Consider the following 23,801-nt stretch of genomic DNA (forward strand, 5'->3'; position numbering starts at 1 on the left):
TGTCTGACGGTGGTGACAAAAAGTGTCCCACCACTTTGAAACCATATGAAACATGAATGTGTTGAAGAAAAACAGTTTTTTATTGATATGAGATATTATTTAGTGTTGCTTTGAGAAAAGCACTTTTTAATCATTAAAGTAAATTTTTAATAGGTTTTATTACATATGAAAGATTGAAACCCTCTCTGTGGACACACTGTTTTGGACGTCGTGAGAAGATAACAAGTGTCATATATTTGACATAATAATGATAAAATTAAATTTAAGGGGATAATTGTGCTCCAGACATTCTATTCTTAATCCCTAATAACATCTACAATTTTAAATATTTTTATTTGAAAGATAACAGCATGGAAGACGGCCTTTTGTCCCGGTTTTCAAGAATCACTGATTTAACTCCTTTAACCTAAAGAGTGCTAAAGACAAATATCTCACCGCTTCTCGCCGCCTCCTCTCCTGCTCTCGCCGGCGTGCCAGCTCCCTCTGTTGGTCTAGTGGGCTCTGTGTGGCGGGCTGAGGGGGGGTGGGGGGCTGCTGGAGGGCAGCCGGCTGGGGCTCCTGCTGCTGCTGCTGTTGTTGTTGTTGTTGTTGTTGTTGTTGTTGTTGTGGGGGGGGAGGAGGAGCAGGAGCTTGGATGTGCTGCTGCTCCAGACGCCTGCGGGGCTCCTCGTGCACCCTTCTGCTTGGCTCCATGATGTCCTCTTCATCTCGACCTCTGGAAAACATTGAGGCCAATAATTAACACCAGAACACTTTCACATTGCTGTAGAGAGGGTTCACAGCTGCTTAAACGATATCATTACTAGAGATGGGATCGTCAGATTTGCCTGCAATCCACTCATTAAATATCAGACGGACGTCATCATTATACATACTGTTTCCAGTCATTTCATACACCGTGTTCCAAATTATTATGCAAATTGGATTGAAGTGTCATAAACATTTACTTTTTTCAATCAAACTCATGTATGATATTGTGTCTCAGGATGCCTTGGATCATTGAAATCAATCTCATACAACTGTGATAATTAGTTTGCCATGTGAGCCCAATCAAAGGAAATCTACTTAAGAAGGACGTACCACATTATTAAGCAGGCCACATGTTTCAAGCACTATGGGAAAGAAAAAGGATCTCTCTGCTGCCGAAAAGCGTCAAATAGTGCAATACCTTGGACAAGGTATGAAAACAATAGATATTTCAAAGAAACTGAAGCGTGATCATCGTACTGTGAAGAGTTTTGTGGCTGATTCAGAGCACAGACGGGTTGGTGCAGATAAAGGCATAATGAGGAAGATTTCTGCCAGACAAATTCATTGGATTAGAAGAGCAGCTGCTAAAATGCAGCAGACAGGTATTTGAAGCGGCTGGTGCCGCTGGAGTCCCGCAAACCTCAAGGTGTAGGATCCTCCAGAGGTTTGCAGCTGTGCATAAACCTATTATTCGGCCACCCCTAAACATGCTCACGAGCAGAAACGGTTGCAGTGGGCTCAGAAATACATGAAGACTAATTTTCAAACAGTCTTGTTTACTGATGAGTGCTGTGCAGCCCTGGATGGTCTAGATGGATGGAGTAGTGGATGGTTGGTGAATGGCCACCATGTCCCAACAAGGCTGCAACGTCAGCAAGGAGGTGGCAGAGTCATGTTTTGGGACGGAATCATGGGGAGAGAGCTGGTAGGCCCCTTTAGGGTCCCTGACGGTGTGAAAATGACCTTGGAAAAGTATGTTGAGTTTCTGACTGACCACTTTCTTCCGTGGTACAAAAAGAAGAACCGTGCCTTCCATAGTAAAATCATCTTCATGAATAACAATGCACCATCTCATGCAGCAAAGAATACCACTGTGTCATTGGCTGCTATGGGCATAAAAGGAGAGAACCTCATGGTATGGCCCCAATCTTCCCCTGACCTCAATCCTATTGAGAACCTTTGGAGCATCCTCGAGCAAAAGATCTATGAGGTTGGGATGCAGTTCACATCAAAACAGCAGTTATGGGAGGCTATTCTGGCATCCTGCAAAGATATTCAAGCAGAAACTCTCCAAAAACTCACAAGTTCAATGGATGCAAGAATCTCTCTAGGTCGTCCTCAGACGAGCCCTCCATCGTTGCTTCCAGTCATCCCGATTCTCCATACATCTGGCCAGTTGGTACTTTGCGCTTATGCATCCTTCTTGAGTATAGAAGAAGCTACTTTCTCGCTAACCCTTGGTATTTCTTCATACAGGATACTGTTGGTAACATGAGTACTCTTGCTGATGTTAAGTACTGCACGCAGCATCCTGGTGTAGCACCCGTCTAGAGACTTCTGCAAGGTTGGCTTCAGGGACCAGCATTCGCTGCCGTAGAGGAGAACAGACTCTACCGTTGCATAGAAGAAGCTGAGTTTGATTTGACGGGGGAGGTTAGAGTTCCAAACACGGGTCATTCCGTTCAGGGCCCTAAATGCGAGTGCCTTCCTCACCTTTAGGTCCTGCTCGGTTGAGTTGACCCATGAGCCCAGATACTTGAAGTCCTCGACTTCCTTCAGCACAGAGCCACCAGATGTTGTCAGCGGTTGAAGGTGATATCAAAGAGGGGGTCCTATTTTGACATTTAACTTGGCCTGTTAAGATGTTTTTGATTTCACTAAATATGACCTCCACATTCTGCAAATTCAACAAATGACCATTTTTAGTTCTTTACAACCTATAAAATGCATAATAATTTGGAACGGTGCATTTTGATTTTTTTTTGGAAAAAAATACTGTTATCATTGGGAGGTTTGTTCAATAAAATGTGAATCATACTCTAATGGTTGATGACTTGAAAATGATACTGTCATTTGCATCGACTATTTAGGAAAATCTGAGAAAAATATAATTTTCGTTACACCGGTCGGTTTTTTAATCCTATCCCCATATTCCCTATTGCAGGCTTCTTAACTGTTGTTGGCTCGGAGTGAATGTGCCTGAAATAAACCTTGCTTCTTCTTTTCTTTCCAAGCGGAGAGCACCTTGCATGCTCACCTGGAGTCTACTCATTACTAACTGAGAGTAATGGCGCTTTTCCACCGCATGGTATCAGCTCGACTCGACTCGCATTTTTGGCTTTTCCACCGCAATTTCATGGTACCTGGTACCACGTAGCGGCTGCTTTTTTGGTATCGCCTCGCTCTAGGTTCCAAGCGAGCTGAGCCGATGCTAAAAGGTGACGTCGGCAGACAGCCGGCCACTGATTGGCCAGAGACTATTGTCTGGCCAATCAGTGGCCAGAGACTACCGGCTTCATTCTGTTGTTTATTCTCCCCAACTCTCCGGGACTTTTGAGTGTATTTACGCCACGTGCAGCCTTCTCTGGCTCTCTTTCATTTGATTTGCATCACAGATCTGAATTTATTTTCCATATATTCGCTAAGCTCACCCAGTGTTGGTTGTTGGGGAAGTTACTTATCATACGAGAGGAGACATGTAGGGCAGCTAGCAGCTAGGCTAATAGTAGCCAGCTGGGACAGACATGATAGCGAGCGATTACATTACAAGCCTCGGACTGAACTGATTACCTCAATAAAATATTCAGGCTGAGACACGGCTTGCATTTGAAAACACGTATCCTGAAACAAGCACTAAACAGTCAACTTTATCATGCCCGTGTTTACGTGCATAGGGATGTACGTGACGCATCCCTACAGCTGACTGTGTGGCAGAGTCACACATCGGGACAACAACCATCCCTTTTAATGGCCCGTAGCAATATTCTTCTACTTCTTTTAGCAAACAGATACAAGGGGGGTATTTCTTAAACATTTTTCATCCGTGTTTTTGGCGGTTGGTTCAGTTAATAGTGCAACAACTGCTCGCAATTTCTGCTCTGCTACTTTGCTCCGGAGTAGGCTTTCAGCCCCTTACGACGACCCCGCCCACGTTCAGCAGGTACTATTTGCGGTGGAAAACGACCCGTGCTGCTACCAAACCAAGTTGAGTCGAGTCGAGCTACATTTGCGGTGGAAAAGCGCCATAACAGGTGTCATCTCCCCTTTTTGTAAACGTAACTTTATCATCTGCTTTGAAATAATTGGACAGTTATATTCCTGAAAATGTTCTGGAGAAGAAAGGAGAGACCGTGTTCAGCTCCGCGGTGCTGTGGAGAACACAGGCTGCGCTGCGGTGGCACTGAGGTGGCAGTTATTTGCAGTTGCTGTTTGACACAACGCTCAGTTTATTGCACTTGCATCAAAATATCTAATTTTGTAAAACTTTATTTTATCCGTTTTGTGCCGTTTTGTACAAGTATATAACATTTAAAAATAGGGGCGGCCGCGGCCCGCCGGCCTAAAGGCTACAGAAGAAAAAAAAAAAAAAAAAAAGATTTTCCTCATCCACCAATCTAGTTCATTTGAAACGAGGAGTACTCGAGTACTTGATTACTAAAGCCCATCCCTAGTAGCTACAGAACATATACTGTGCTGTGTAATAACAGGGTCGAAAAATGGGGAAAAAGTCGCGGCTTATAGTCCGAAAATTACGGTAGTTATTTTTTTTTATTATTATTTTTGGAAAAAGTGAACACGAAAACAAAAGACAAAATAACAAACTAACACAGTGTACTCTACTTTACAGGTTTCTAAGGACATTGTTTAAACTATAGACAAATGTTTAACAGAACAAAAAAAAGGTGTCATGATGGTCCCTTCATTACTGTTATACAGTCAAGAAAAGGCTGCCATCTGTTCATATTGTTCTGCTTTCCCTGAAATCTAATAACAAATGTTTCTCCATATATAAAGTATGAGAGAACTCTATGAGCCAGATGTCAAATCAGAGGGCTAACTATTCATTCCAAACCTTAAGAATATTTTTTTTTGCAATAATCACATGGGGGGAGTCAGACAGATGCGTAATATTTTCCTAATAATAGTTCCTAATAAAGGATAATACATTCATCCTTTTGTTGTTCAGCGAAATTATTGATTGTTCGCAAAATAATCAAAACTTGATAAAGTCTACTTACAAATAAATTTGTTCAAATGTAATGTTTATTAATTGTATTATTTTGCATGGATGTCTGCCTATTATGTGGGGCAATACCCTTGTCAAAGATCATGGGACAGTCTCCCCCTGTCAATGGGGATGGCAGCAGGAGTCCCAAGACTCTGCACCAACTCCTCTCTACACCACAGCTCCCATTATTTCAAGGGACTTGCCACAACTTGTAATTTGCTAGTGTAAGACTGACTGTAAGGCACCTTGTAAATGCTGCATGCAGAAGCTGCCCTGCATGTCTCTCTGTGGATGTCATGGTTCATGTTCCCACAGTGATGCAGATGGCTAACAAGAAATAAAACAAGAAGTTTATAAATAAAAAAAGACATGCGTCACCTTGATGAGACTTGATTTTTAATAAAATGTGTGCGTTTTACCCCAAACTGTCATGGTAAGCAGAAACCTGTTGTTTTTCTAGACTTGTAAACTATTTATTTGGATTCCTTGACCCAATAAATGTATATTTTGACACCTTTATTGTCATTATAGCTAAAACAGAAGCAAATATATCAGGTCTGGTGTATTTCATGGTGTTTTTTCGTCACATTCCGCGGGCATTTTTTAAAAATGTGTGTATTTCAGAAAAAAAGGGTGATCTCACTTGTGTCTTTGGATAAATTTATTTCTATGACCCTAAGGTACTTCCATACCAAAGGGGACCTTTGCATCATGACTTGAAGTCAAAAGTCACTTAACCTCCCTACTATATGACCAAACAGTGTTTATATGTTTAGATTTATGTTTGTATATTAAACAGATCATATAAATTACCACCATTTAGTTAATTCCCAATTTTGAGTATTCCCAAAATTCCAGAGCGAGTTCCAATACATTTAACGTTTTTTAATTGATTTCAATCTTTTGTGGATGAAATTATTTTGACTTTTCATACACCCCTAATCTATCCTGGAAATCCAGACCCTGATATCTTGAACGATAGAGGGTCTGGCCACGATCAATAGTACTTTCCAACTCAAGGGGCGGCTCCTACTCGTGCATTTCAAATGCCACTGCACGCAGTTGGATAGCACTACAACCTATCAGAGCGATGCACAAGGTGACGTATTAAGCCCCTTTCGTTTAGCGAACAGCTGTTAAAGTGTTAAATTAAACTTTTGCCGTGGTGGTCGGCAAAACAGAACATTCCACTTACTTGCTAATGAAAGATTTGAGTGCCGTCTTCCAAATCGTTAAGGGTCGAGGCCAAAGCAGTCTCAAACTCACACAACATATCCGCAGCCATCTTTGATGTTTACTATCACGGCTTCGACGTCGCATGCACGTCACTGTCGTCATCCGGTTAGGCTACATCCTCCCCAGAGTACCATATGAAGGGCTCTGGCGCGCCCATATTAGAAAGAACCAATTGAAACGTGAGCCCGGATTTCTGGTCTTTTTGAAAAAGCTTCAATGGAGAGTGTCTAGACCAGGGGTGGCCAACCCGCGGCTCGCGAGCCGCATGCGGCTCTTTGCCCAGCTTCGTGCGGCTCTTCAGTTCATATCAAATTATGTGATTATCATTTTTTTTTTTTTTTTTTTTATACTTTTTTTTGTGTGGGCCTATGTGTGTGCATGTTCGCAAACGTTTCATGCGGCTCTTACGTTCGTTTTACATGTTGTCTATTATTTAATTTTTTATCTTATTAATGTGTAGGCCCTATGTGTATGCCTGTTCACAAATGTTTAATTGAGGACGCAACATAACGTTCGCAAACGTTTGGTGCGGACGCAACATAAAACTGCCCGCTCAGCTTGGAGGGAGGTTTTCCGTGAGTAAATTATTTGTGTCAAGTTCGCTCCGAAACAGAGTGGGAGAGTTCATATTGTTTGTTAAACGTTATGGCAGGCCATTCTGCCTTATATGCCAGGTGTCATTTGCGCATTTCAAGGCTTCAAATCTTCGGCGCCACTTCAGCTCTCTCCATGCTAAAAGTAAGTCCCACAAAGCAACATGCATAGTAAGAGAAAAACGCTATTTTAAATTGTTATATTTTTGTTTGTGGACTTGGTTGAACTGAGAGTTTGTGTGTGAGGCAGTGCACACAATGTTCATTGTTGAAAATGACTGCCCTGTCGTCTTTAGTACTGTAAGAGTCCAGTCCTGTCAATATCAAAGGGGCGGCCTTAACGATCTGGGGGCCCGTTTCAAGTCCTAGTGTGGGGCCCCCTGTTTTTTTTTTTTTTTTTTTTTTAATAAATAATGCTTGTGCATGCATGTGCAAGCTCCCCGCGAAAATAAAAACGCCCCCCCCCCCCCCCCTGAAATCTTACTGGCCACCCCAGTGCCCCCCCCCCCCAGTTCAAATGTTATTTTTTATTTTAATTTTATTTTTTTAATTACATTTTTTTCCTGATATGTATCCTAGTTCAGAGATGATATGTATTTTTTTTTCTTTCTTAACTTTTTTTGATAGGTAGTTGCCAAGTTCATCACATAAACACTCCAATCCACTGATATGAGATCAGTTTGCAATTTTCAATTACTAAATTAATGGTAGGACTGTGCCCACTAGAACTGGTCTCTGGTCAGCAAAGGTCTTGAAAACAGCATAAGTGTGCTTGTGACATGAGTGCCACCCATGCATGTGTATAGGCACGTGTCCCAGCAGATTTTTGAAATCTGAATAAAAAAATTAAAGTTTGTAGTTTGCGAGTGTAACATGTTCTTAGCAAGGGCAGACTTTCATAAATAAAGGTTTATTTTTTTAGCAAGATATTTGGTCAAAAGCTAGTGGTCATCCGTCCCTCTGTCCAGTTGTTAGGCATCTGGCTGCTAGCAAGTTATGTTGTCTTGCTAATTTTACTATTCATCTGAGCTGAAATAAATATTGACTTTTTCCTTTACTATCTTCGCCAGAATGCACCAGAATGCTTAGATTACATGTTAAAAACACAAAAAAATCTTCTGGGGGGGGGATGCCCCCAGACCCCCTTTCAGGGGTTTAGTTTTCTGACAAACATTACAATGGATACTAACATGATTTGGGCATTTGGGATTATAAATCATCTTTGAATTGGTTGTACAGCATATCACATGCTATTCATTCAGGGGTGCGATGGCCACCCCACTCTAACTCTGTGGCCCACCTTGGCCACCCCCAGTCAAAATTTCCTGGAATCGCCACTGTGTGTACCCGTGTGTACGATGTGGCTCTTTGCAGTAACACAGTAAAAAATGTGGCTCTTTGTCTCTGACTGGTTGGCCACCCCTGGTCTAGACCAACCAAGAGTACTTATTTGCAGACCCATGGAGAAAAGGAGCTCCACCGGAAATACGAAATTTCTTCTTCGTTTTTTTTTACTGGCGGCGATCACCCAGCGTTTCTTCTTCTTTTTGTTTTACTGCCGGCGTTCACCTAGCGGTGAATAATAACAAGACACAGTTTCCACCGTTTTTATATGTGTACAAAACGGCACAAAACGGATAAAATAAAGTTTAACAAAATTAAATATTTTGATGCAAGTGCAATAAACTGAGCGTTGTGTCAAACATCAACTGCAAATAACTGCCACCTCCGTGCCACCGCAGCGCAGCCTGTGTTCTCCACAGCACCGCGGAGCTGAACACGGTCTCTCCTTTTTCCAGAACATTTTCAGGAATATAACTGTCCAATTATTTCAAAGCAGATGATAAAGTTACGTTTATAAAAAGGGGAGATGACACCTGTTACTCTGTTAGTAATGAGTAGACTCCAGGGGCCTCATTTATCAACAGTGCGTAGAAAAGGTTCTAAATTCACACTTACGAATGAAATTTAGTATGTGCTTAAGTACAAAAAAATCGGTATTTATCAAACGTGCGCTGGCCTATCGTACGCACACCGGTAAGTCCTCAATCTTGATAAATCCCACATGTTCTTAAGTACCATGCTCGTTCACGCTCAGACCATTTGCATTCAGAAACGCCTCCAATTAACCATATATGGTCACAACACATCCCTTTATCAACCATGTGAATGTGTTTTATCCCTCTTCGCTACAATGGCAAAGAGGGCAACGAAAAGAAACTTCTCCAACACATAAATGGAAACCCTTGTAAACGAGGTTTAATCAAAGCAAAACATATTTTGTTGGCTCACTTAGTGCAGGCATTAAAACAAAAGAAAGCTTGCTGCATGGGAAAATGTGATATTTTTGAGCAAGTTGTAAGGCAACGGCATTGTTTGGGGTCCGCGATCTGACAACTTTACGTGCAGTCATTCATAAACTCTTTCAATAAATAAGAGATGAAGATAAGTTCCTAACAACATTAGAGTTACTAAGTGAAATGAGTGATTGGCGAGTCTGGCGAGTCACCGCGGCTCGTCCAGCTCACAACTGAGTGCTGTCAGATGAGACGCACAGAGAGCATCGGAGGGATCCTCCGCTTCAAAATATGTAAACGTGTGACACATTTAATGAGTAGCCTAATCAATTAGAGCTTACCTAAAAATAAGTGAGCCATATAACTATTTATTGCATTTAGGATGTTAGCTCATTTGGACGCTGTTTTGACCGTCTGTTTTCATTGATGTATTGGCGATTTTATATCTACTTCAGTTTCATTACTGAGTTGTGATCAGTGTTCTTAAAGAAACTTAAATTATAATACAAGAGGTCCAAAACACAGATGATGATTAAACAAACAAATGTATGACTTTATATTACCCTAGAAATGCACGGGTGGATTTGACGCGTGGTGATTATAGATATAAAGAGAACGCTGGCGGTTCTAGTGTTAATGCAGACGTTGAAACTCTTAAATGCTTTGCTTTGTGCTTGTAATATCGCTATTCTACCACTAGATTATGTTCGTAAGCATGGTCAGAGTTGTGCTTACATTTACACACATTCATAAGTCTAAGTACATTTTGGTAAATTCCATACTTTGCGTGGCAATGTTCTTACGCCCTACTTACGCACAGATTTGTGCGTAAGTACGGTTGATAAATGAGGCCCCAGGTGAGCATGCAAGGTGCTCTCCGCTTGGAAAGAAAAGAAGAAGCAAGGCTTACTTCAGACACATTCGCTCCGAGCTAACAACAGTTAAGAAGCCTTCAATAGGGAATATGGGGATAAGATTCAAAAACCGACCGGTGTAACGTTCCGTTAATGAGGAATTAGTCGCGGTAATTATTCACGGACACGGAGTGAGCATCACGCGGTTGGATATAGGCCTACAACTATCTGCTTTGGTGAGTTAATCATATGTATTTAAATTGTAGGACAATAATTTTATATTATCTTATAATTTTTAAATTATTATTTTAAATGGTGACTTAGGCAATTTTATTTTGTTACAACTACAGCCCATGCTTTTTTTCTCTTTTTTTCTCCCCATCGCAGACCTACTGGATCGGTTTAAATTGTGGCCCGTCTATTTAATTACTTTCAGTGAGGAAAATGTGTTTTAAACTTGTGGAAAAAAATCCTTAATATCATATGGCAACTGTGACTGTTTGACATAAGCATTGAGCGCTTTATTGCGGTCAACCGTTGTTCTGTAGACAGATGCGTTGCGATCTAAAAATAGAAAAAAGTTTAACGAGGAATCAATTGATCCTCGAGGAATGCAAGCGATCACACGAGTAGCGAAAACACTCGTGCCCATCCCTAGTAGCTACTATTGCACTAAATGGTAACACTTCTGCAACTTGTTTGTTAAAATGTTAATAAATGGGAGCTTCCTCAAGCAGCCATCTCTTTCCCGACAATCCCCTCTGTGCACGAACTCTTACATATGGTAATTAAACATTATAACACCTGCGGCTTATAGTCCAGTGCGGCTTATAGTACGGAAAGTACGGTAAGTCCTTCTTGCCAGTAGACGTGACATGGTCTTCTCAGGGCGAACTCACAATTGACCCAGTTGATCTGTGCCGTGCTTCAGTGCGATTGTCCCCCCTCTGCCAGTTGCCAATACGTCAACACGTCTTAGGCCATGTTTACACAGTAACAGTCTGAATGAAAACCAATAGGTTTTCCCTTTATGTTTTAAAAAGTTTCCATACTTGGGCACGGTACAGATGGCGTAGTATGAGTGCGTCTTCAAATGAGTGGTTGTTAAAAAATAGGTCTTTATAGACAGGTGAGCTGTAAATCTACATCGACATTTAGTTTAACAACAAATCAAAGGTGTATCTCCACAAAACAGACAGAAGCAATCACTAGTTTTTTTTCTAGACAACCTTACCGTAATTTGTCCTGCTCTCTGCGTAGTCTGTCTTTTTCTGCCTGCTCGGCCTGGGCCTTCAGGGCTTTCTCCCGTTCCTCTTTCTCCCTAGCAACACGACGGAACTGCTCAAAACTGTCGCTCGACGACTTCATTGCAGATAAGGGTGTGGATGTGGACTTTTGTGCCAGGCTGGCCCATGAGCCCATATTCTTCAGTTTCACATCCTTACACACACACACACACACACACACACACACACACACACACACACACACACACACACACACACACACACACACACACACACACACACACACACACACACACACACACACACACACACACACACACACACACACACACACACACACACACACACACACACACACACACACACACACACACACACACACACACACACACACACACACACACACACACACGAGGAAGAGCCACATCAATTATCAATCACAAGCTGCAATCCCATATAGACCATGCTTAGAACTGAAAGAAGTGTATGAGATCATTTTGAAAAGCGACACCCACCTGTACCTTTTTGGGGGCAATGGACGTCTTGGACTCGTGCTTGAACTTGTCCTTGTCTTGCAGAGAGGAGGGTGGCCCACTGGGCTCAGAGGAGCGGATGACAGGCCGCGAGCTGTCCATGGTCTTCACATCTGCTCAACACACAGCACAGTCTCAGTATGTTGTGCAGCGTTGCTTGGTTTTATCCATTTTGTCCCAAGAATACCGGAGAAAAAAAACAGAAGTCCTAGTACTCACTCTGTTGGATGTGGCCTGGTTGAGAAGACTTGTTGTCAGGATGTTTGTGATGGTCTGGTCTCATAGCAGGATTAAATGGCTCTCCTCTCATCACTGGTGATGGAGGAAGTTTCTCCTCTTTCAACACAGTAGGGGCCCTCTGCTGCACAATAAGGAAACAGAGTCAAACTCAAGACACGGGCATGAGGAGCCAAAACATTTGCGCTGCCCCTAAAGATATTGTGTCCAACCTGTGTATCTCTTTCTTACCTTTTTGGGCTGCATGTTGTGAGGTGGAGACTGGTGAGACACAGGTGGGTACTGGGGAAGTTGTGAGGAATGCATCATGAGAGGGGAAGGGTTGTCCCTCATGTGACCTGTCAAAAGAAAGGAGGGCCAACAAAATTCATACTTAAAGCAACAGTCTTTGCTTGTACAAGATAGGAAATGTTTGTCTCATCTGCTCAGCCTCACCTGCATTGTAAGGGTCAGCGTTCGTTGGGCGTGGGGAGGGCTGTTCTTGCTGCTGCTGGATGATCTGCTGTGCTTTGTTGATGGTCGTGGACATCTTGTGTGGCGCTCCCTGGGACTGACCTGCTTGTCCGGGACCCTGCTGGTAGTTCAGCTGCGGAAGTTGTGGCTGCTGTTGCTGTTGAGTGTGCTGCATGTGGCGGGTCTGGTGCAGAGACATCTGTTGTGGTGGGGCCGGCTGAGACTGAACGGGGAGCTGTGGTGGAGGAAGCGCAGTCTGAGCCGAGAGGTGAGATTGTGCCTGGACAGGCTGCAGAAGAGAGCCCTGTCCTGGTTGCTGCTGCTGACGCGCCTGGAGCGACTGCAAAGACTGCTGGGGCTGACGGGCTTGCTGGAACTGCTGCAGGTATAATTGTACTTGGTTCAGGGGCGTGGTGGACCCCGGCTCTTCATCGTCCTCCAGCAGCATCTGGGGAGGCTGAGAAGACAGCAGACCCTGGGGGGTCAGTGTCGGAGGGGACATGGGCCGCTGATGCAGCGTCTGAGCAGGGTGGAGAATCTGAGAGGAGAGCTGGTGCTGCGGCGCGGCTGCAGTCTGGGGCTGGAGCTGCTGAGGCGCTGCTGCTGCTGCTGCTTGCTGCTGAAGGGCTTTGGGATGGAGAGGCGCTGCTTTGTGACTGGGTCGAGAAGGCTGCTGGGGCATGGTACTGTGCAAGGCTGAGGATGCACAAAGAAGAAGAAAAACATTAATAAAGGTTTATCTTCCTTCAGGAGTAAATGTTTGCTTCAACGTAAATAAATAAAACAGCAGTTTCATTTGTACATGCAGAAACATGTGTCTGTTTGCTCTCCTTAATTCAAAAGTATTCCTGTTTGATAAAGATCCAATGAGACAGACTTTATAGTATGTGTGGTTCGAACACTTACATTTAAAATGACTGATAAATTGCAGTGTTTATTTTTATATTGATACAGACAGGGTTAGTGACAATTCTGAAAGCTCCATAGGTACTGGTTGGGATTTGTAGGAGCCATTATTCTTGGAGAAACTGCAGTTACAACCGCAGAATCAATGGACATCTACAGTATATATTAGAGACCTTGCGCTCCTCCACCTTCCGTTTGAGGATGCCCCACAGATGCTCAATAGGGTTTAGGTCTGGAGACATGCTTGGCCAGTCCATCACCTTTACCCTCAGCTTTTTTAGCAAGGCAGTGGTCGTTTGGAGGTGTGTTTGGGGTCGTTATCATGTTGCAATACTGCCCTGCGGCCCGGTTTACGAAGGGAGGGGATCATGCTCTGCTTCAGTATGTCACAGTTAGGGCTGGGCGATATGACGATATCATATCGTGGACGATATGAAAGTGTCTACCGGGAGAGATTTTGCCATACCGTTTATATCGCAGAGAAAAAAAGTTCATGTGGCGGGAGCATAGATGGAGCGGGAGGCAGCTGTCCCTCCGAGTCCCTACAGTTACACTGCAGTTACACCGCCGCGCCACACGGGGGCTCTGCAGCCGAGTTCTGGGCTGCAATACAGCTTCTCTACCCGCAACAGAAGAACAGTGTTGCCAACTTAGCGATTTTGTCGCTAGATTTAGCGACTTTTTTTCAAAAAAGCGACAAGCGACAAATCTAGCTTCTTTTCTGGAGTTATTGGTGACTTTTTCGCCGAAGCAAATATCACTTTTAACGCTTCTCAACGAGCAGCGGGAGCCTCCCGGCCCGTCCCCCGTCACAGAGCATTGACAGACGGCCCGGTCCTTGCGCAGCAGCCCCTCCCAGCTGCGGTCAGAGCAGGCATAGACATTATAAAGGAAATAATGTCTATAAGAGCAGGAGATAGGCTACACCTCTCCGCTCGTGTTCCGTTAGCATCACTATTAGCAGTTAGCAGCTTTTCCCAACTCTTCTACAGTCTACGAGTAGTGCAATTCAAAATGTTATGCAGTGCTTTTTTAAACCATGAGCATGTATGATTACTGCTAGACTTAACATTACCACATTGGTTGTTTATGCGATTGTCACGTTCATAACACTAGAACCTCATCTATTCAAATATTACTGTATAAAACCCCTGTCTACAAATATGCAAATTAGGCGATGACGTCATCTACAAATATGCAAATTAGGTGATGACGTCATCTGGCGACTTCTAGCGACTTTTTGGACAGCCAATAGCTACTTTCCTTACTGAAGAGTTGGCAACACTGCAGAAGAAGCCTCATCTGTTGCTCTAGCTGTCTAGCTCCATAGCGCCGGTGCGCCGTCACTTTACAGTTAACAAACCAACTCCGTGTCACAGTGGCAGAGCAGCTGGTTTTAACGGTCAAAAATGTCATCGGGCAAAGGAAACTTGCTTGCTGCTTCAGCGTGTTGTTGCCGTGACGCAGAGTTGCCTTGTTTTAAGCCGCAAACTACATGGGTTAGCTCTCGTGAGCTAGCTGGCTAATAATGACATCTTTAGCCTACTCGGGGCTTCACCCCCGTGCTGTTATTGTTGGAGACAGTCAGCAAGGCTGGTTTTATGTAACTTTAAAACATGTCAAACTTGAAAATATTATTTGTGTTGAAGCTGGAGTTAAAGTATTACCAGACATTTGCTCATTAGTTAATGTTGACAGCTTTTTTAAATGAAGATGAGCAAATACTGCAGTAAAATTCAAGTCTTTCATTATTTTGATATAGGCTACTATCAATTGGAAAATGTAGGCTCTTTGTTTGATGCTGTCATTTTTATTTTGCGCTGACTGACTAAAGCCAGACTGGTGTGGTATTTTGTATGGAAATGTAAGTTCCAAGCAAAAGATGAAAATAATCTAATATGATTAAAGTTCAGTACAGTTATTGTAATCCATTGAATTTTAAGGAAAAATACTATATCGTGATATATATCCATATCGTGATATAAAATTACCTATATCGTGATATAAGATTTGGTCCATATCACCCAGCCCTAGTCACAGTACATGTTGGCATTCAGTGAACTGTAGTTCCCCAGTGCTGGCAGCACTCATTTAGCCCCAGACCATGACACTCCAACCACCATGCCTATCTATAGGCAAGACACACTTTTCTCTGTACTCCTCACCTGGTTGCCGCCCCATACACTTGACACCATCTGAACCAAATAAGTTTATCTTCATCAGACCACAGGACATGGTTGCAGTGATCCATGTCCATAGTCTGCTTGTCTTCAGCAAACTGTTTGCGGGCTTTCTTTTGCATCATCTTTAGAAGAGGTTTCCTTCTGGGACGATAACCATGTAGACCAGTATGATGCAGAGTGTGGCGTATGGTCTTAGCACTGACAGGTTGACCCCCCCACCCCTTCAAGACCTGCAGCAATGCTGGCAGTATTCATAGGTCTATTTTCCAAAGCCAACCTCTGGATACGACCCTGAGCAAGTGCACTCAACCTTCGTAAACTGGGCTGCAGGGAAGTATTGCAACATGATAACGACCTCAAACACACCTCCAAGATGACAACTGCCTTGCTACAGAAGCTGAGGGTAAAGGTGATGGACTGGCCATGTCTCCAGACCTAAACCCTATTGAGCATCTTTGGGGCATCCTCAAACAGGAGGTGGAGGAGTGCAAGGTCTCCAATATCCACCAGCTCCGTGGTGTCGTCATGAATGAGTGGAAGAAGATTACAGTGGCAACCTGTGAAGCTCTGGTGAACTCCATGCCCAAGGGCTAAGGAAGTGCTGGAAAATAATGGTGGCCACACAAAATATTTACACTTTGGGCCCAATTAGTAAATTTTTTCTAAGGGGTGTAATCACTTTTGTTGCCAGCAGTTTAGACATTAATGGCTGTGTCGAGTTATTTTGAGGGGACAGTAAATTTACACTGTTATACAAGCTGTACACTGACTACTTTACATTGTATCAAAGTGTCATTTCTTTAGTGTTGTCCCATGAAGAGATATAATGAAATATTTGAAGAAATGTGAGGGTGTACTCACTTTTGTGTACTGTAAGTAGCTGTTAGTGGGAGCCTGCATAAAGCTGTAATGAAAAATGACTTACAAAGTCTATTTTAGGATAGTTGACTAGAAGGTCAGTAGATGAGCTCAGCCACTTGTTGCTGATTCTTGCAGAATGCTATCTACCTTTGAAACTCCCTCTTCCTTTGAAGATTCCGTTCCCGACTCCCAGTTTATTTATCCTGTTCCTAGCTCATTATTTTAGTTTCACCTTGATGTTAGCTCTTAAGTTACTCATGTATTCCTCTAAACTGCACTTTGCACTCTGCAGTGAATGTTCCAAGCATTCTCTGTATTGGCCTCTCTCCTCGCAAGTAAATTACTTTAAAGACTTTTGTTGCTCTTTAGCTATTTTGTTATTCAGTAAGTGTTGGTAATAGAATAATTTGCCACAACACAGCCTTACCTGGAGACGGGACGATAGGATGCTGGTTGAGGAAGGGGTGGGTCTCAGGGGAAACTGGCCCGGCAGAATGAGCGTTGAGTTGTGGAGGTGCAGGAGAGGAGGAGTTGCCCGTGTGGTGGGACAGATGCACGAGGGGCTGGCCGAAAGATGGCAGTGGCTCAAAGCTAGTCTCCAGTAACTGGGAAGACTCAAGAGCAGCTACAGGGGGAACAATGAAGCCTGCAGGAGATGGATGCTGCTGCTGCTGCTGCTGCTGCTGCTGCTGCTGCTGCTGCTTCAGCTGACTGCTGGGCTGGAGGCTGGTGTGAGCAGGGCCACTCTGAATGTGAGCATGCGTCTTCTTTCCCTCCTTCACTGACTGGCCTTTCTTCTTCTGCTGCTGCTTTATTATTCCTGAAAAAAAGGAAAACAAAGATTAAAACTTTAGAGATTCAAGATGATTTATTGCCATATCACTTAAAGCAGCTCCGAGTAACATTTAAATATCTTTTAAACAGCCTCATGTTTCCTCTCATAATCATAAATTACCTTTAACAGCAAACGAGACCATAAGAAAGACGTTTTTATATATTTTTTATTACTGCGTTTGGTCTGGTCGCACACCCAGTCCGATTTTCGGTTCACGCGTGCTTGCTCTATGGTCACATATCCGTATTGGTCGCAGATTTCAGTGTGGCGCAGCAAAGCGATTTGAGAAGCCTATCCCTCCAGGTGAGGGAAGGGGAGCGGGAGCCTTGTTTGAGACAGTTGTTTGTCGTCATAATGACTGATAACGGGGTTGAACCATCAAAGAAAAAAAAGAGAATGCAATGAAGAAAAGCTAAAAGGGAGAGTGATATAGGCTACGGGCGGGACGAGGGCGTTGCCAAGCAACTTGTATACAATTTCACGAGAGCAAACTAGACTGCAGTGTTTACTCCTAAATGAATGAGCGGTTGGTACTAACACAAAGTTTGCTTTGCTTCACCATCATCAGATAACCATTATCTGAAATAGTCATTATTTACAACAACAACACAAACACATTACCTCATCGTGATCCATACTAACTGCCTCTCTCGTTCATTCGCTTTCTGTACAATCTTTCAGCTCCGTGAGAGAGAGTAGTTAGGTGACACTGCTGCATAAACTCATTGCAATCAGGTGTGTGTAGCACTGGCTGGCATTAGTTGATGCAGTGTCAAAACCACTCTCACGGAGCCGAAAAGAGTCCTCACACTTTCAACACACGGACATGCACTATATCTCAGTTCACACTCGCACGCCTGGCACGAGCTAGAAAACAGCTTTGCGACAGCGGGTGTCGTAAAAATACTACCGCTTTTGTCCAAAGGGGCCGCCAACGTGCAATGTTACTCGTAGTGGCTTTAACTTTGTATTTCGATTGTATTTAGGTGGTCTTATTAACCTGTCCCCTCCGCTTCACTGTCTGTGCTCGAACCACTGCTCTCTGAAGAGGATCCAGTCTTTTTGGAGGTAGTCATGGACTCCAACGGCTTCTCAACTACAAAACAAAGCTGATGTATTAATGCATTGCCAGGAATAAAAAAGTGTCATTTCATAATTTTGATTTTCTAAATAAATCACACATTTGAGGTATTTATGAAGCCTTGCTGTTTTGCCCAGAATGGCTTACCTGGAACCTTTCTCTTCTTTCTGCTCAGGCAGGAAGACACATATCGCTCCAGCTCACGCAGAGTGGAAGGCTTTAGAGTTTCAAAGTCAATCTCTATCTCATCAGGGTTTGAGTTTTTGAGCGAGGGCTCTCTGGACTGGATAATATGCACTACACGGCCAAGCTTGTCCCCAGGAAGCTTGTTGATGTCTAGACTCAGCTGCCTCTTCTCCTCGTACGTCATAGGCTTGCCCTTTTCCCCTGTAGCTGATGACCCAGCTGCCCCCAGGTCATCTTCCAGGCTGGGCACAGGCTGCAGGTTGGAGGGATGATTGTTTTTCATCCCTTCCTTTTTACTAGAAAGGCAAAAACACAAATGTAGAATTTAGCAATATGCAACACTGAATAGCCTTTTGTTGGTGAATTTTCAGGTTGCCGCAAAATGCGAGCATTTGGTCACAGTCTGGAGCCCTGGAAGTGTCACAGCTATGAATAACAAAAAAAAACATCCAAAATATAGCCGCTCTGACTGTGCCTCACATTGAGGAATGTTATACAAGTTTAATACCAACCTGGATTTCTTCTTGGGAACAACCTCTTTATTATTATTGTTACTGTTCTTGGTCTTCTTCGACAGCTGTGAAAGAGGTGTAGCATCGTGAATTTCATCTACATGGCTAGGCATGCCTCCTTTTTTCTTATGCTTCTCTTTTTTCTTCTCCTTCTCCTTCTCCTTCTCCTTCTTCTCCTTCTCCTTCTCTTTTCTCTTTGGTTTGCTGGCTTGTGGTTGGGACAGGGCAGCCAGCTGCTCGTGGACAGCCTTCAACTGTATAAAGACAAGACAAGAGACCAGGTCAACGACGGCTAGACAACACATGTGCTGCGACCTGGATCTTGTGTGGTCACCCACCTGTTCCTGGAGCTCTGCTAGTCTGTGGGCTCTCTCCTCTTCAGAGTCGTCTGTGGAAGACTCCGACTCAGAAGACGAATCACTGGAGCTGTCTGAAGACGAGGCCACGTGGGCCAGAGGAGGCTGGGGCTTCACAGGGGCCGGATGGTGAAGTGTAAGAGCAGGGGCAGAGACCAGAGGCTTGATCTCAGGTTCATCAGGCATCTTGGCAAAGCGCATCTCAAAGACATCCTATAAAATGGAAAGAGACAAAGCTTAGCAAAACAGATGTGTATGTAAACACCACAAGAATACAAATGAAGACATACATTTGTTGGATGTGTTGATTGGCATTTGAGAACATCCTGTCAAAAGTCGTTAAGTCCCACTGTGGACGACCAATTTAAAATACTCTGCTCTTTAGAATACCGTACTTTTCGGCCTACAAGCCGCGACTTTTTCCCCGTTTTTCGACCCTGTTATTACACAGCACAGTATATATTCTGTAGCTACTAGGGATGGGCGTTAGTAATCGAGTACTCGAGTACTCCTCGTTTCAAATGATCTCGATTGGTGGATGAGGAAAATCGTTTTTTGTTTTTTTTAGTGTTTGTAGCCTTTAGGCCGGCCGGCGGGCCGCCCCTATTTTAAAATGATATACGTGTACAAAACGGCACAAAAATATAAAGTTTAACAAAATTAAATATTTTGATCCAAGTTAAATAAACTAAGCGTTGTGTCAAACAGAAACCGCAAATAACTGCCACCTCCGTGCAGCGCAGCCAGTGTGTGGTCTCCACAGCACCGCGGAGCTGAATGCGGTGCTGGAAAACTTGGAAAGTCACGTATAAGCCAGGCTGACTTTGGGCACATTCGAGCAAACGACATTTAAGAAGCCTTTATTATGGAATATAGGATTGAGATTCAAAAGCTGACGGTGTAACGTTCCGTTAACGAGGAATTAGTCGCGGTAATTAGTCACGGACAGGAGTGGATATAGCCTACTACTTCTACTGCTTTGGTGAGTTATTTAGCCTATCTATGTGTTTAAACTGTAGGACAATAATTTTATTGTATTTGCTGCCCTTCTTATTTTAAATGTCTATTTTGAATGTTAGCCAACTACAGCCCATGCTTTTTTTCTCTCTCCACCGCAGACCTACTCGATCGGTTTAAATTGTGGCCCGCTTATTTAATTACTTTCAGTTAGGAAAATGTGTTTTAAACTTGTGGAAAATAAATCCTTAATATCATATGGCAACTGTGACTGTTTGACATAAGCATTGAGCGCTTTATTGCGGTCAACCGTTGTTCTGTAGACAGATGCTTTGCGTCCTAAAAATAGAAAAAAGTTTAACGAGAAATCGATTGATCCTCGAGGAATGCAAGCGATCACACGAGTAGCGAAAACACTCGTGCCCATCCCTAATAGCTACTATTAAAATGGTAACACTTACGTACGTTATGCAAATATGCAACTTGTTTGTTGAAATGTGGGAGCTTCCTCAAGCAGCCATCTCTTTCCCGACAATCCCCTCTGTGCACGAACTCTTACATATGGTAATTAAACATTATAACACCTGCGGCTTATTGTCCAGTGCGGCATATAGTACGGAGAGTACGGTATTTGGCCTATTTTTCTCCACTACCATCAGGCATCTTGCAATAACTTTTGCAAAATATTGACCTGCCTTATGTGTCAGTACATTAAATTTTTTAACAATTTGTAAGCCTGTTTTTCGCTTCTTGTTTTTATAATCACTAAAATGCAATTTCAATATTGTTTAGGTCATATATTTTCTGATGTATTTTTCTGCCCCTGTAAAGCACTTTGACTTGCCTTGCCTTAAATGTTGCCCACTCATATCTGAGAATAGATGCTTGCAAGGTAAGCTGACATATCTGAGAGGATAATTTGCTTTCCAGACCCAATTTATAGCCCCGGAAAAAATTAAGAGACCAGTCTGGATTTTTCTTAAATCTTTATCTCTACATTACTTATTGAAGATGCTCTAAATGAAAAAAATGTATTGTGAATTTGGTAGAAATATTGTCAGTAGTTTATATTATAAAATCAAAATGTTAATTTCACTCAAACATATATCTATAATGAGTAAAACAAGAGACACTGAACATTTTGGAGTGGTCTCTTAATTTTTTCCAGAGCTGTAAATCATTTTCTGATACAGCCCATCCCTACAACCGGGGAAAATAATGAAAAGACATGATGGCTGATGAAAAGATTAATTAAAGGCCCCTTTTACACAAAGAGTGTGGCATATTGACGGAACAACAGCACGCCAATATGCCGGCCTTGCTTGCTTCTGTGTTATTTACACAGAACCAAGCAACGCCGGCCTGCTGGCGCATCAGTAGCCCCTTTTACACAGCGTTCCGGAATGAAAGCGGTGCTTGTAAACAGCGTCAGGTGTGACGTAAACATTTAGCGCCGCGCCGGTCAGCTGCTTTACAACAACAACACTTGCCGGTGAATTGAGAGCAGAAGTGCTGGAGCTTGCACTACGAGGACCGTATTTTACTGTCCCCGTGATGTGCCGGTTGATCTCGCTGCGCGCTGAGTCCAACATCACTGGGACTGTTAACCAAACTGACAAAATCCCTCCGCTCACTGCTTCACCTGTGTGTGTGTGTGTGACAGGTTGGCTGTGAGCGAGGCTCTTTGTGAGGGCAGCGCTCTGCCATTCAGACATACACATACACATACACAAACACACAGTGTGTAAAGTCACGTTACTGTAGACAGAAATAAAGTGTGGATATACGCTCAGACTTCAGGATAATAATAGCGGCGGCGATCCGGTCGCAGCCTAGCTTAGCCTAGCCTTCCCACTGCATTGTACAACTTTCCCCAGGCAGAAATACACTCATAAACTCTGGAAAATGTAGCGTGGGGGTTTGGATTGAGCAGCGGACCTTATGACCAGTTAGATTATACGCAGTTCCTTTTATTTGGTGATTTTTACGGGACATCAGGCCACCGTGGTTAATGTTAAACACACTTCCTTCAACTACTACCGTGGTCGCATGTTTAGAACGTAGGCTATGGAACGTCAAACGCCCCCCTGTTCCGCAACAACAAGCTGGCCGCATTTATACAGAGAGGCGGAACTGATTGTGTCGGCAATCTTACTAACCCCCGAGGTAGTAAAATTCCCGGAACAATCTGTTGCGCCTCTCGGCCCCCGTTCCGCGACGGTCGCATTTATACAGCAGGGCGGAGGGCCAAAAGGCCGGCATATTCCCGGCTTTCACTGGCTGTGTAAAAGGGGCTTAAGTCTATATAGATGAATTGCCTGCCCTTTGTTTATCCAAGCAACATTGTTTGCATGTTAAACTTTATTTACCTGTAGTTTGCGTGCCATGGCTACCACCTCGTGGTCTGGTGGATTATATTTGTAGCAATTGGAAAACATTAGTCGTACGTCAGCAGCAAACTCCTGGGGATCCCGGTATTGCCTTTTCTCCAGCTTAAACTATTAAAACACATCAAATATTTGAATTACCATGTCACCAATCCTCTTTCTTCAATATATTACTGTACTGTTGATAGGCTGCCATCTTTAACGCACCTTGATGGAGCTGAGGTCCATGGGATTTTTGATGATATCATGATAATCATGTAGTCCCAGTGAATGCACATCAACAGGTTTGTAGAATGGCCAGGCATAAGCAGTGTGTTTCTTGGACAGCATATCCCTAACCAGACTAGCGCAGTATCCCAGCTGATCCTGTGGTTTGGGGCTATGAGCTCCACTTGGTCCTCCCAGTCCTATGCCGATTCCTATGTGATGTTGGGAGTCTGGAGCATCCTTCTTCATCAGTTTGGAAGGCCTGTTACTCTCTCGTCTAGGTAGTGTCTTCCCAGATTTGGACTCTGCAGGTGAAGACTCACTCAGTTGGTCATTTGCTGTGGGCGTGGTAGTGTCTGCTTTCCTTTTCTGGCTCTTTCTTATCTAGATAGAATTAAATAGAAAGAAAGCAGAGAGATGAGGCAAAAGGCAAAGAAAATATGTGTTGAGATAAAAATACCAAAACTTAAAATCACACAGCCTAAACTCAAAAGAATGGTCAAAAAAACATGTCCATCTGCCCAAGCGTTTTTCCCTCAATCATACTCACTTTGGTCATGGTTATAGGGTTCTGCAGCATGGGGGCAGTGCTCTGGATGGATGCTGGGGGAAGCGAGGTTTGAGGAGGAGGAGGCACAGAAGTCATAATGGGAACTGGAGGAGTGCAGTCTGACTGGCCAAGGGAGTAGGGAGCTCCAAGCTGTGGCGCATGGCTGGATAAAGTTGGGGGCAAGTGGGACGGCAGGGCCTGCATCAAGGGCTGGGGAGGTAGTGAAGGCAGGCCCTGCACTGGTCCTCTGGGCTGCGGTACCACCGACAGGTTTGACAGACCACGTGTTTGAGGAGTTGTGGACGACAAATCGATGATAGGCCCTGGTTTCAAGCTCAGACCTGAATGAGAG

The 23,801-nt window shown here is 43.6% G+C and overlaps 1 protein-coding gene across 4 annotated transcripts in view; it reads right to left on the bottom strand.

Annotated features, from left to right (window-relative positions):
* brd4 (bromodomain containing 4) overlaps positions 1–23,801 on the bottom strand; it is a 65,479-nt gene that overhangs the window by 2,567 nt on the left and 39,111 nt on the right. For 2 of the 4 annotated variants that reach the window (XM_080044142.1, XM_080044139.1), the window contains exons 5-18: positions 23,450–23,790; positions 22,900–23,283; positions 22,675–22,803; positions 19,331–19,561; positions 18,993–19,246; positions 18,442–18,776; positions 18,214–18,309; positions 16,806–17,198; positions 12,411–13,124; positions 12,207–12,313; positions 11,958–12,099; positions 11,721–11,851; positions 11,193–11,398; positions 436–715 (exon numbers count right to left, since the gene is read on the bottom strand). In XM_080044142.1, coding sequence (XP_079900268.1) covers positions 436–715; positions 11,193–11,398; positions 11,721–11,851; positions 11,958–12,099; positions 12,207–12,313; positions 12,411–13,124; positions 16,806–17,198; positions 18,214–18,309; positions 18,442–18,776; positions 18,993–19,246; positions 19,331–19,561; positions 22,675–22,803; positions 22,900–23,283; positions 23,450–23,790 — 3,743 coding nt within the window. The remainder of the gene's footprint in view (positions 1–435; positions 716–11,192; positions 11,399–11,720; positions 11,852–11,957; positions 12,100–12,206; positions 12,314–12,410; positions 13,125–16,805; positions 17,199–18,213; positions 18,310–18,441; positions 18,777–18,992; positions 19,247–19,330; positions 19,562–22,674; positions 22,804–22,899; positions 23,284–23,449; positions 23,791–23,801) is intronic. The other 2 variants (XM_080044140.1, XM_080044141.1) reach the window with 2 other exon arrangements.

Source organism: Ammodytes marinus (genome assembly GCF_949987685.1).
Source record: "Ammodytes marinus genome assembly, chromosome: 16".
NCBI lineage: Eukaryota > Metazoa > Chordata > Actinopteri > Uranoscopiformes > Ammodytidae > Ammodytes > Ammodytes marinus.